This window comes from Phalacrocorax aristotelis, chromosome 25, assembly GCF_949628215.1.
Source record: "Phalacrocorax aristotelis chromosome 25, bGulAri2.1, whole genome shotgun sequence".
NCBI lineage: Eukaryota > Metazoa > Chordata > Aves > Suliformes > Phalacrocoracidae > Phalacrocorax > Phalacrocorax aristotelis.
The window spans coordinates 1,880,761-1,893,173 of NC_134300.1; the positions used below are offsets into that span (position 1 = coordinate 1,880,761).

General features: G+C 59.2%; 2 protein-coding genes across 4 annotated transcripts; both read left to right on the forward strand.

Moving 5' to 3' along the window:
- The first annotated feature begins 698 nt into the window (after positions 1-698).
- Positions 699-8,669, forward strand: LOC142048300 (SLAM family member 7-like). Of its 3 annotated transcripts, XM_075075032.1 has the most exons (9): positions 699-858; positions 2,958-3,251; positions 3,341-3,607; positions 3,803-3,829; positions 4,543-4,644; positions 4,842-4,886; positions 6,398-6,450; positions 6,808-6,918; positions 7,096-8,669. In XM_075075032.1, exons 1-9 carry the CDS (start codon positions 804-806, stop codon positions 7,186-7,188), a joined length of 1,047 nt encoding a protein of 348 aa, XP_074931133.1. In that variant the 5' UTR covers positions 699-803; the 3' UTR covers positions 7,189-8,669. The 3 variants fall into 3 exon arrangements, with proteins under 3 accessions (XP_074931133.1, XP_074931134.1, XP_074931135.1); XM_075075033.1 differs by lacking the exon at positions 3,803-3,829; XM_075075034.1 differs by lacking the exons at positions 6,398-6,450; positions 6,808-6,918; positions 7,096-8,669 and adding an exon at positions 5,125-5,670.
- Positions 8,670-9,011: 342 nt separating this feature from the next.
- LOC142048301 (uncharacterized) lies at positions 9,012-12,126 on the forward strand. Its single transcript, XM_075075035.1, has 7 exons — positions 9,012-9,144; positions 10,121-10,327; positions 10,492-10,593; positions 11,143-11,181; positions 11,287-11,348; positions 11,525-11,623; positions 11,768-12,126. Exons 1-7 carry the CDS (start codon positions 9,084-9,086, stop codon positions 11,825-11,827), a joined length of 630 nt encoding a protein of 209 aa, XP_074931136.1. The 5' UTR covers positions 9,012-9,083; the 3' UTR covers positions 11,828-12,126.
- The last annotated feature ends 287 nt before the right edge of the window (positions 12,127-12,413 follow it).

Consider the following 12,413-nt stretch of genomic DNA (forward strand, 5'->3'; position numbering starts at 1 on the left):
GCTGCCCAGAGAGGTGGGGGAGTCACCGTCCCTGGGGGTATTTAAAAGATGTGGGACTTCAGGGCATGGTTTAGGAGACATGGTGGTGTTGGGCTGGTGGTTGGACTGGAGGATCCTAGAGGTCTTTCCCAACCTTAATGATTCTGTGATTGAGGTTGGAAAAGACCTCTGGGATCATCAAGTCCAACCCCCAACCCAACACCCCCAGGCCTCCTAAACCATGTCCCCAGGTGCCACGTCTACATGGTTTCTGAACCCCCCCAGGGACGGTGACTCCCCCACCTCTCTGGGCAGCCTGTGCCAGGGCCTGACCCCTCTGGCAGGGAAGACATTTTCCCTCACACCCAACCTAAACCTCCCCTGACGCAGCTTGAGGCCGTTCCCTCTCGTCCTGTCACTGGTGACCTGGGAGCAGAGACCAGCCCCCCCCTCACTCCAGCCCCTCTCAGGCAGCTGCAGAGAGCGAGAAGGGCTCCCCTCAGCCCCCTCTTCTCCAGGCTAAACCCCCCCAGCCCCCTCAGCCGCTCCTCCGATGATGCTCTTTGTCCTGGCTGCCACACTCATCTTTACCTAGAAACAGAGTTTTTCGTTGAGTTTTAATTATGCATGTGAGATTTTCGTCTTTTTCATATCCTGCCTTGTACCAGGCCCAGTGGCACCAGCCATTGGGTAGAGCACGGCGTTGTCTCCACCCTTTCAACCACAAAGGGGAATAGCTACATGAATACAAGCGCTTGCGCCTTGCTACCCAAAAGCGTAGCAGATGTTGGTTACAGAGAGCCCCTCTCCGGCACCGCAGGTCAATGGACGTGTTTCAGTGCCTGCTGCTCACCCTCCTCCTCCTCCTCCACCAAGCGAGTAAGTGCAAGGTGCTCCTTTTCCCTTGGCGGTGGAAGGGAAGGAGCCCATGGGGGGGCTCCGGGTAGTTTTAGGGACTGCCGGGAGTGCGGGAACGGGGGTGGCATGCGTGGGACCAGCGGTGCCAGGTGCAGCTCTGTGGGGATGGCATTTATCTTAAGGACGTTGGGCAAAATGGGGTGAAAGATGGTCAGCATGACTCGGTGCTGGCCCCTCCCTCTCGTGTAGTCCCCCTCTGCTACTGAGTGAATGCATCAGGTCTCAGCCCCAGTCCAGTCTCCATCCAGCTGCTGCCAGATGTGCGCTGCCCGCCGAGTTTGCTGTTCCTCTCCGCTTTCAGGGTCTGTTCCCTCGCATGTTGCTGCTGAGTTTTCCACGCTCCCATGGTTTTGTTTGGGGTATTTAGGGCTGTTTTGAACAGGAGACACTTTCTGCCTCTTTTCAGGCAAGGGGAAATGGGCCTCTCGCCACAGCCTCAAGGAGGTTTTTTTAGGCCGGATGAGCATCCCTATCTGCTATTCTAGCAGAGTTTCCGTCTTCAGGTTTATCTCACCAACCAGCCTCTCCTTCCATGAGGTCGGAGGTGCCTGTTCTCAACGTCCTGGAGGCGTCGCCATGGGATCAGGCGGGGGGGACCAGAAATGCAGAGCCCCAGGGAGAGTCTGCCTCCCCGCTGAGCCAGGATCGGTTCCCTTTTCAGAAACTGGAGAGAAAACCTCCATGCCCAGCCCAGACTGGGCAGCAGTGATTTTTAAAATAGGAAGCAGCCAAAATAAAAGGGAAATATCTTCCTCCTCCCCAGAAGAGTGGAGAAGCAGCTGCACACTTGGGGAAGAGGCCATCCATTTTCTTGCCTTGCTCATGTCGGTGAGCGTGGCCTTTCAGTTTAGTGATGAAAAAGAACTTGCCTGACTTTTCTGAGCTATTGCAAACTCCTTGTACTTTCATTTTCCACCTCAAGACTCTGTCCCTTACACCCCATTTGCATGTGAGAAGCAGTGTGGGTGTCCCATAGCTGCAGGGGAACCTGGCGCTGCTTGTTTCACAAGCCCTTGGGGGATACAAAAGCATGGGTCCTACTGAGGGAGCTCAGCCCAGAGCCTTATAAGCGATTAGTTTATTTAAAATAAAAAGGAATCCCCTAATTCCTGCAATCACCCCGCAACAGAGCTCAGTGCTTTCTGCATCCAGCGTCGGTGATCCAGCGTGCATCCTCGTCCCCAGGGATGCCCCAGAGGGTTCGGGTGAGCCGGTGGCGTGTGCTCGCAGCCCAGGAAACCTATCATCTCCTGGGCTGCATAAAGAAAAGCGTGGTTGAGCGGGGGGGATTCTGCCCCTCTGCTCCGCTCTCCTGAGACCCCAGACTCCTGAGACTCTGCGTCCAGCTCTGGGGTCCTTGGGACAGGACAGACGCAGACCTGTTGGAGTGGGTCCAGGGGAGGCCACAAAGATGGTCCGAGGGCTGGAGCCCCTCTGCTGCGAGGATGGGCTGAGAGGGTTGGGGTTGATCGGCCTGGAGAAGAAAAAGCCGTGGGAAGACCTTATTGTGGCCTTCCAGTGCTTGTAAGAAAGGGATGGACTTTCTGGCAGGGCCTGTAGCGATAGGACAAGGGGTGATGGTTTTAAACTAAAAGAGGGGAGATTCAGCCTAGGTATAAGGAAGAAATGTTTCATGCTGAGGGTGGTGAGACACTGGCCCGGGTTGCCCCGAGAGGCAGTCGATGCCCCATCCCTGGAGACATCCAAGGCCAGGCTGGACGGGGCTCTGAGCGACCCGATCGAGTTGAAGATGTCCCTGCTCATGGCGGGGGGCTGGGCTAGGTGACCTCTAAAGGTCCCTTCCCACCCAAACCATTCTGTGATCCTATGACTCTACCCGCAGCTGAACGGAGGAACTGTGCGCGATAGCACTGGGGGGGGTGGCCCCTATAGATCAGCCTGCCCGTGGCATCACGCTGCGTGATCGCAGGGGGCCGAGGCTCTTCTTTCAGCCAAGGCCCCTTCCCCAAGCCCCCCTGCCTTCTCCACCAGCCAGCCCCCACGCTCGCTGTGCCTCCTCTCCGTGGGCACGCTGCCTTCAGCTCGGCTTCTCTCCCCAGCGTGCTCCAGTGACGGGGCAGAGATGATCAGGGCTGTGGGCATGTCCGTCACCTTCTCCCTCCCGAACCTGCATGAAGGACCTGTAGCCTGGAGCTTTCAGAATGAACTCATACTGATCCTTAAACTCGGCAATCCTCCTGAAGTCTCGTATTTTGATGGCAACTACAAGACGCGCTTGGCTTTCCCCAATAACGGCAACGCCTTCACCATCTTCCAGCTGAGGACGAATGACTCCGGTACCTACACCGCACAGATCAAAAACCAAAAAATCACCTTCACCCTACGCGTGTACAGTAGGTGATTTTAGTGTCGGCAGGTTTTTTTTACGCTTTGTGCTAAATGGGTGGTCGGGGATTTCCTGATAGCCCCCCGCTTCCCACAGGGCAACTGACGGTGCCGACGGTGACCTGCGTGGGGCAGAACTGCTCGGCCGACAGCTGCCACTACACCCTGCACTGCACCATGCCGGGCTCCAACTCCGGCAACATCTCCTACAGCTGGAGCCAGGGGGGTTTGCTGTGGAGCGAGGGGCCCACAGTGCTGGTGGCGGAGCCACGCCTGGCCAAGCCGCCGCCGCTCACATGCATGGCGCGAAATCCTGTCAGCAGCAGCAACGCCACTATCATCTCACCCGCTCTCCTCTGCGCAGGTAACAGCCGCGGGAAGATGCGTGGGTGGGTGGTGGGGGCGGGCCGTATCCTGCGCCCAGTGGCTCCAGCTTTTCCCCGAGCTGTGCCTCGCCGTGCAAAGAGAGAAATACAGACCCCCCCCACCCCCCCACCCCCAGCAGAAGCACTTACCTCTCTCCCTGTTCTCTCCCTTGCCGCGCCGCCTGTGCCGCCAGAAAACACAACCCACCCTCCCACCGTCGGTGAGCTGCCCAACTGCCCGTCCATGTCCGGCCTCGCTCTTAAATGTCTGAGTGTGCCCGAGCTAGCTAGCAGCGTCTGGCCACCCCGGACCCCCGTGCCTGGGGAGGGGGGAGATGGGGAGCCTGAGGCCAGCACCGTCCATCTCCTCCCAACACAGCTCATGGGGGATGTCCGGGCTTTCCAGGCGGTGCTCTTAGTGTCCATGTGCTGTCTTTGTCACCTGGGGAGTCTGGGGAGGGGAGGCGGGTCCTCCATTTCTAGCTTGTCCCCCAAAAAGTCCCACCTTGGGATGGGGGCATCAAATCCATACGTGCAATGGAGAGGCAGAGCCAAGGAGTGGCTGGAGGTGGGAGCGTGCCCCTCCCCCCCGCACTCCCGCTGCCCATAGCCCACGTGGGGTCCCCCCCGCTGCACCTCCCCAGAAGCCACCCGCGAGGTCCCCGGAGTGCACAGGGACATCAGCGGGGGCGGCCGCGGAGGGGCTGGGACGGGAGCCTCCCAGCCGCTGCTTTGCCTGCAAAGCCACTCGTCCTCGTGTAGCGTGTCGCCTCCTTTCCGTGTCGGACTGTGTTATCGTGAGCTAAGGGTCCCTGCGGAGCGGGAAGGGCTCGGCGGGGTGTTGAAGCAGAGACGTGCTCGGAACGGGGCTCTGATGCCGGGAAAAGGCAGATATGTTTTGGGATGTTGCTACCAGACCTTCTTCTCTTTCAAGGCACCTACTCCAGCAGCTTTCTTGGAATCATTATGGGACTGGGGCTTGGCGCTCTCGTGCTTTCAGCACTCGTTCTCCTCGTGATCTACCATAAACACAAAGGTGAGCTGCTTCCCCTGGGGGTAACCATCCCTGCGGACCTGGCAAGCAGGAGACGGCCCCTGAGAGGGGAGGACGCAGCCAGCCCTGGTGCCCAGGCGCCCGGGGTGGGGGGCTGTGGCAGCCACAGCTGAGGATGCTGCGTGGGGTCTGATCCAGTTGCCGCTGCTGACAAGAGCCCTGTGTCACTTCTCCCCCAGGCAGGAGGATCTGCCATTGGACTGCAGCTGAGGCTACAGACACAGGTAGGACTTTGGGGCTCCCCCAGGCATTTCCTTCCCTCGCCCTTTTTCCCAGGGGGAATAGCCTGGTCACATTTAAGATCAGGAGGGAAATCATCCAGCGCCGTGGCTTGGTACCACGTGTACCCCGGCTTGCGGGAGTCCAGGGCCTCCCCGCGCCCGTGCCCTGCATGCACGGAGACAAGGAAAAGGGCACGATCCCAGGTGATGTCGCAGTGGCTGAAGTCGTGCTTTCCCCCAGTCTTTGGCTGGAAACCTTCGTGCCAGCCCACCAAGAAGGAGCCAGCAGTGTAACCGTGAGATCATCAAAGCAAGAGGGATTTGGGGGAAAAGATAAGAGCTGGCAAGAAACAACTGAGGGTGGAGCAGAGACGAGCAACGAGGGGTCGTGTGCCCCGCAGCCAGAAACAATGCGCCTGCAGCACCGCACGCAGCTTGAGCAGCCGCTGCCTGAAACAGCCGCTGCCTGAAACAGCCGCTGCCTGAAACAGCCACTGCCTGGCTTCCCCGGCTCCTGCGGGCAGAGGTCAGCGGCTCCTGGGAGAGGTGGAGCGGCACCCTTGGCATCGCTCCGGGATCACCTCCGCCACACTCAGGGGTTCAGGGTGAGAGTCCGGACAAGAAACCTGGTGAAAGAAGAGCCCAGTGGACCAGTTCCCATCTCCTCTCCCTGATGTTCAGGGACATTTTACGACGCCCTTCACTGCTACAACTGAGCCAATCCCCAGCACAGACCTCGGTGCATATTTTACTGTTTTTATAAACTGAAATAAAGCTGACGCGAATAGGAGAGTTCCTGCCTTGTGTCTTGCATTTGTGTGTGCCCCAGCGGGATGTCGGGGCACGGCGAGCACCAGGACCACGGGCTCCTCCTGGCCGATAATTTGGATCCAGCTCTTCCATTGGGAACCATGGGCAAAACCTCTCCCCGAAGCACTCCTCTCTGCACGGGCTGAAGCCTGCATGACTGTTCTTCTGCGGGGCTGGCAGCAGTGCTTCAAATAAGAGGCACTGAAATTTTGACCCAAAAATGGGATTCTGAAGGATTTAAACCCTCTCTCTCCCCGTATGTTCAATGAGCCAAAGAACAAGTTGACACTAACACTTGCTGCAATGGTGGCAACGTATGAAGGAGAGACAAATGCATATCGCCCTCCGAAAGCAGCCAGGGATCTTGTATTTAAATCAAACCCCATATTTTTCACTAGCAAGTCCCTTCGACCGCTGTTTTTTGAGCTGGACGCAAGCGCCCCGCTCCTGCAGCAGGAGGGACGGTGGGATGAGAAGTGACACTCACCTCGACCCAGACCCACAGCAAACACCTCCAGCAGCTCCGAGGGGCTGCCGGGTGCTGCAGCTCCTGCACGGCCAGGCTTTCACCTGAGCTTGGCACTCTTTACGCTGGGATTCCCTCCGACCCTCGGCGAGGAGCATCCCAGCGGCACCGTGGGTCATGCAAGGGGATCCTCTGCAGCCCGCTGCCTCGCTGACCCCCCACGTTTTTCCCCTTGCAGAGGCTGGAGCAGAATACACGACCGTCTATGCCCAAGTCGGCCCTTCCCAGCAGGTGAGTTTGTGCAGGCTCATCCCCAGGTATGTGGCTGGACCAGGCTGCGCAGCCGGGGGGTCCCTGCACGGGATGGGGGTGGCCTGGGGGCCACGTGGCGGGGCCGGGGAGGAAGGATGGCAGCTGGACAACCCCAGGGTTTTTCTGTTAGATCCTCCTGGGAAGCTGAAGGGGGACGCGCCAGCGCCGGGGCTTGCCCAAGAGCAGCCAGCACGGCCGCCTGCCCCCACTCCCCAGTGCATCACTGGGGTGTCTGTCCCTGGCCCCGCCAACCCTGGCTTCTTTGGCTCACCCAGGCTTTGAGATCCCTTTGCCAGCTCCGAGCCTGGGAAACACTTTTTAAAATCTTTTCCCCAGATGCACCTGCAGAGTTCCTCTCGGGCGCAGCAAGAGAGCCCGAAGCAGATGCCGACCCCCGATTTGGAGGCCAGCAAAACCATCTATTTGACTGTCAAGGCTACGGGCCAGGTGAGTTGGTGATCATGGCCATCTCCCCTGGAGAGGCTCCAGTGCCAAGCAAGGAGATGGGGCAAGACCCCAGGGCGAGAGATGTAACCCCTGGAACAAGGGACATGGACAGACGGGTCCTCACTGGGCTTTCTTGGGGTCCAGAGCTTCAAGCCAAGCCTCTTCCCCTCTTTCTAGGAGGGATCGGCTCCGATGAGCCCAACCAAAGCTTTTGTCGCTTTGCAATTGCATACGGATGATGAGAAGATGAGCAACGGCATGCAGAGGTGATGGGAGCGGGATGAGAAGAGCCTCTGCTCGTCAGCCAGCAAGCCAGACCCTGCAGCACAGCCCAGGAATGGATCCGGTGCATCCACGAGCCTGCTCTGAGCACGGTGCTCCTCTCTGCCCGGCCCCGGCCTGTCGGGCTGCAGCAATTCGCTTCCCTTCCCACTGCTGCTGCTTCCGATTAACCTGTTGGCAGAGGTCCCCAGCCATCCACGTGAGGATGTAAGTGCCCCCTAAGCGCAGGCTCGTCTGGCGCGGGAGCTCTGCCCGTGTTTTGGCATCCACATGGAGTTTGGGCTCCTTTTTCCGCACCTTCGTGACCGGACGCAGGAACACGGAGCAAAACTGTGGCTGCAAACCCACCGAACTGTGGTGCAAGGACATGAACGGATGCTCCTGGGATTCACCCTGCAGCACCTCTTGGTGCAGAGCCTCAGGACGAGAGGATGGGAAAACCTCTTAAATCCTTTAAAAATTTGTTTTCTTTTTCTATTCTTTAAAAGCACAGAAGTACTCGGCAAATACTTTGGCTGCTTCATTTGTTAGCTAACGCAAGAGAAACCAAACGCTTCGTGGTAGAAAGCTGAATAAGGAAACACATGTGCCTTTTACCAGGTGCACACACCCAGGCTGCTGTGGTTTCTGTACCAGCTGCTTCCCCAGCGCTTGCTGCTCCTGGGCCTGCCGGGGACCTTCCAAACCTCACAGTACCCCGGTACTGTGCTCAGCACCGCTTTGTGCCGCCAGCGAGCTGCTTGCCGTCCTCCGAGATGCTGCGGGGCTGTGCCGGGGTCCAGGGACAGGACGTGGGCCAGGCTTGGAAGAAAACAGGACAAGGAATGGGGTTGGTGCCATTCTGCTCCACTCCTTTGATCTGTTTGACTATGTGAGATTTTATTCTTGGGTTAAATATTTGTATGAGAAGTGCTGTGTTTCCGGAGTCAGGCGGCCTCCTGGCAGAGCTTTAGGGCGGGGAGCAGCTCTCTGAGCGATGCAGGGATGCTGCGTGGCTGCATCCCAGCGGGACGCGTGTCCTGCAGCAGGGTCTGCGTGGGTTCACCCCGAGCTGGGACTTACAGGGACCTGGGTGCCCAGCGAGCAGGGCGCAGGGCACATCCCCACCCTCCCCCTCCCCAAACCCACCCGGAGCTGGCAACTGAGCAAAACATCCACGTTGGCATCAATTTTCCGGTGCCGATGGACAGACAGATGCCGCCCGTGCTGGGAAGCCTCTTCCTGTGCGTGCCGCTTCTCCCTGCTCTTTGTCTTGTCTTTGTGGAGAGTAAATTATTCAGGGATGAAGACGGAGATTTCTTTGAAGCGCCTGGCACAGGAGAGCCCTCTAGGAGCTGCTGGAATAAAAATGCAAGACTCATCTGAGCTCAATTTCTGCCTGCATATTATTTTAGGTGAAAACAGTCCATTATGGACGAGCCTGTGGAGTAATTTGTTTGTTCTTTGCATTTTCACAGTGTGTGACAAGCTTGTTTTTGAGTTCTTCAAATTCATGCTGATCAATTAAAAATATATCTCGGTGGGTCATGCATTTTAGCAAGGGATTTGTCCGTGTGGCACAAAAACTGTCCTCGGAATTCCAATCCCCAGCCTGGACAGGGTTTAAAACAGCAGTGGTGGCACCAGGGACTGGCCCGAAGGGAGCCGGGGCAGCGCTGGAGCATCACCTCCTCCTTCGCCCGTGCTGACGGCTGATGGGGCCCATCCCATACCCGGGGCACAGCTCCAAAAATGACCCCCTCAGGACGGTTTCTGGCCATTAATCACCCGATTTCAGTGGCAACACCTTTGAGGTCACAGGAAGCCGTTGGCTGGGCAGAAAGGGGAAGGAAGCCATTGCAAGAGGGGTAGCGGCGGTGGAAGGCTTGGCGGGGCAGAGGAGGATGGAGCCGAGAGGCGTCGGGTTGGGATGGCTCTGCGTCGCCGTGCTTTGCTCTGGAGCTGGTGAGTGGGGCTGGAGGGGCGGCGTGGGGTCCAGGGGCTCCCTCCATCGTGGTGCTGGAGGGAGGAGGAAGAGGCAACGGGAAGGCAGCTCTCAGAGGAAGAGTAGCTCTCACCCAGGTGAAAGGGAAATGGAAAAGTTTCCGCTTAAAAGCTGCCTTCTGGGGGGATCCTTTGCGGCAGGGATGCTCTCCTGGCCATTTTGTGGCGGGAGAGGCTCAGGCCACCTGCTTTATTGCTTGGCTTGTGCTGGCTCATGTACGGGGAGAGGATTGGGAATTCCTGGGCTCTCCCAGCACCGAGCTGTGCCGCAAACCAGCACCCTGGATTCCCCTGCTCCTGCCCAGCCCTTAGCTGGCCATGCAGTGGGGATGCTCGCTGGCCGCCCGGCCCTTTTCACGACTGGTTTGTTCGGGGACCCAGTTTCGCCACGGCAGAGGCCTCTCGGTGATGGCACCGCTGCCGGTTGCCCAATCTCCGGCAGCTCCGCGGGGGCCCCGTCAGCGCGACGCCACCCAGCAGCGTGCGGCTGTGCTCGCGACTCCCAGCAAGCCCTCGGCTTGGACTTCCCGGCACCCACCACGGCACCGCTGCCATTAGCACTTTCTTCGTTAGCGGGGGTTTGACTCGGCAGAGAGGTGCCGGGGGGGGGCGGGTGTGAAATCGGCCGCTCACCACCGCGGCAGGATGTGGGACGGCAGCACCCGCCGTTCCACTGCCACCCACCAGCCCGCTCAGATGAGGGGCCCCCTCCCCAGCCTCACACCTCCGTCCCAAGTCACCTGAGGCCAGAGGGACGTGGGTTAGCCGTTTCTTGCTCCTTCCTCGCCTTTCCCTAAGCCGCCGTGCAGGCTGAGCTCCCAGTGCAGGACCACGGTGGGGCCGGTGCGGCTCCCAGCTCTGCAGCTCCATTCCTGATCCGTGGGGGCAGCTCAAATTTGGGGAGGCATTAATGTGAATTAATGATCCTCGGTGCCAGATCTCAACGTCAAAGAAGAGGAGCAGGGACATCAAAGCCCCACACAGCGTGACGATGTCCTGCAGCCCACGGGAGACCCCCCCTCAACCACCAGGGATATGGACAAGCTGACAACGTGGTCGACGGTCACCCCAACCCCTCCTTTGGCCGAGGACCCCGCCACCACCCCCATGCTGACACGAGCGGGCGCCGCGGGGAACAAAACCCGTGAGTCCCATGGAGAAAGGAAGAGATGTGGCTTGGGGATGTGCCACCATCCTTGGAGGGTCCTGCATCCCCCCCTGGAGACCCCCTGGTGCCTGGAACATCCCCCCCACCCCCACCGCCACCTTTGCTGGTAGCACACCCACATCTCCTATCTCTTCCCACAGAAAATGCATCGGCTGTTCCCATCAGGTACTGGTCCCCTGTCATTTTTGTGGTGGTTGCCCTGCTCGTGCTCTTCCTCACCTACCGGTGGAACAGGACAGAGGGTGAGCTCCCCCCCGGGGCACCTGCATCTCCCCGCTTCGCTCAGCCACATGTTGGGTTAGCAGAAGAAGGTGACAGCCATCTCGCAGCCCACATCCTCAGAGAGCTGTGAAGCGCTGCAAAAATTCCGTTATTCAGAACCACTCCAGGGGAGGGTGGTTCAGCTTCATGCTGGGGGTCAGGGGGCGGGGGGGGATTAGGGGCAGGATTGGGCCCTCAGGCGAGCCACAGGCTGTCCCCAGAAACCACAGCTTAGCCCCATGGTGTGGGTTCCCCCTTGCTCACATCTGGCTTTAAAAATCCAGATGTTTAACCCATAACCCCCTTTTCTGCTCAATTTTGCATCTTCCAGTGCCAGCTCTGCCCTTTTCCCCTGGGGTTTCTCCTCTCCTTTAACACAGACCTCGAGCTCGAAAAGTTTTCCCTCCTGCAAAGCCAAACACAAAGCTCATCCCCCACCGCTGCCCCTTTTCCCAGGAGGGTCTTGCTGGGCTTTTTCAAAGCCCATTTGGCCCCACTCTTGTAACGCCTGTGTCTGCCCCGGCCCGCAGGGAGCCAGGACCAAGCCACCTCCACCAGCAGCTCCTCAGGTGAGATGTGGTCAGCCGGAGCCCTGCAAGGCCAGGGCATCCCCTTATCCCATCGCTGACCCGGTCCCGGTGCTGTGAGTCACATCCCGGCTGGTTGCGTTGCAGATTTGGGAGCCCTGGACCACCTCCCTATCCAGGACACCACCCCGATAATCCCCACTCCCCAGGTAAGCCCAGCTGATGGGGACCCTCTTGCCAGCAATGGGACCTGGGGGGGCCCAGAGCTGCTTTTTGGCTCCTGCATGACTTTGGGCAAGCCCCAGACCGTGCCTCAGTTTCCCCATCCACTGCAGCTGTGGGGAGGCAGGTGATGAGGATGCTCAGTGCAGCTCCTCTCTTGCAGGAGGGGAGCAAGGGGCTGAAGAAACCCCCAGACCTGGAACACACCGAAACCACCTTCTGCGAGCCGGACCCCCCCCCACCCCAGCTGCTGCCACCACAGGTATTTCACCCCAATGCACTGAGCCCCAGTGCCTGGGCTGGGGGCTGCCAGCTTAGCCCCAGCCCCTCCACCCCATGCGGGTTCCTGGGGGGGTTCTGTAGCTCCCCCCACCCCACCCCAGCACCTGATTTTGCTTCTTCCCAGCCTGACACCCCCACAGCTGCCGGTGGTCCCAGCTGCTCTGGGGAGCCCGGTGCCAACTGAGGGCTCCCAGGGGAGCCCAGTGGCTTCCAGACACCCCCAGGAAGCACAAGACCACCCTTGAGCAGCAGCGCGGGGGGACGGAGCCGTGACGCCGCTCCCAGCCGGGGGCCACGAGCATCATGTGCCACCTTGGCCCTTCCTATGGATGCTCGAGCGCGCGGCCAGATCCCGGTGGGAAAGGAGACCTGCGTGGGACAGGGACCCACGTGGGACGTGGCCGTGCATGTGCTGTTACTGCCGTGCCCCGTGTGCAAGGACAGGGGCTCGGGGCGAGCCAATAAAGCAGGGTTTCACCCCAGACCCCCTAGACTTTCACTGCCAGGGCAGGCAGCACCCCTTGCTCAGCCCAGCCGTCACTTTTTCCCCCGTCTTGGAACAGAACAGAGGCATCTGGCAGCCGGAAGGGCAGGGGAAGAAGGTTCTTATGCTGCTTGGTTATTTATGGAGGGGAAAAAAAACAAACCACATAGAACTGAAATAACCAACCTCCACCCACTCCTGTGGGGCCAACTTGTTGTCAGATGACTGTTGCTCATCACAGGGCAAAGATGGGGCGAGGACGGGAAATAACCACCCCAAGGAACCC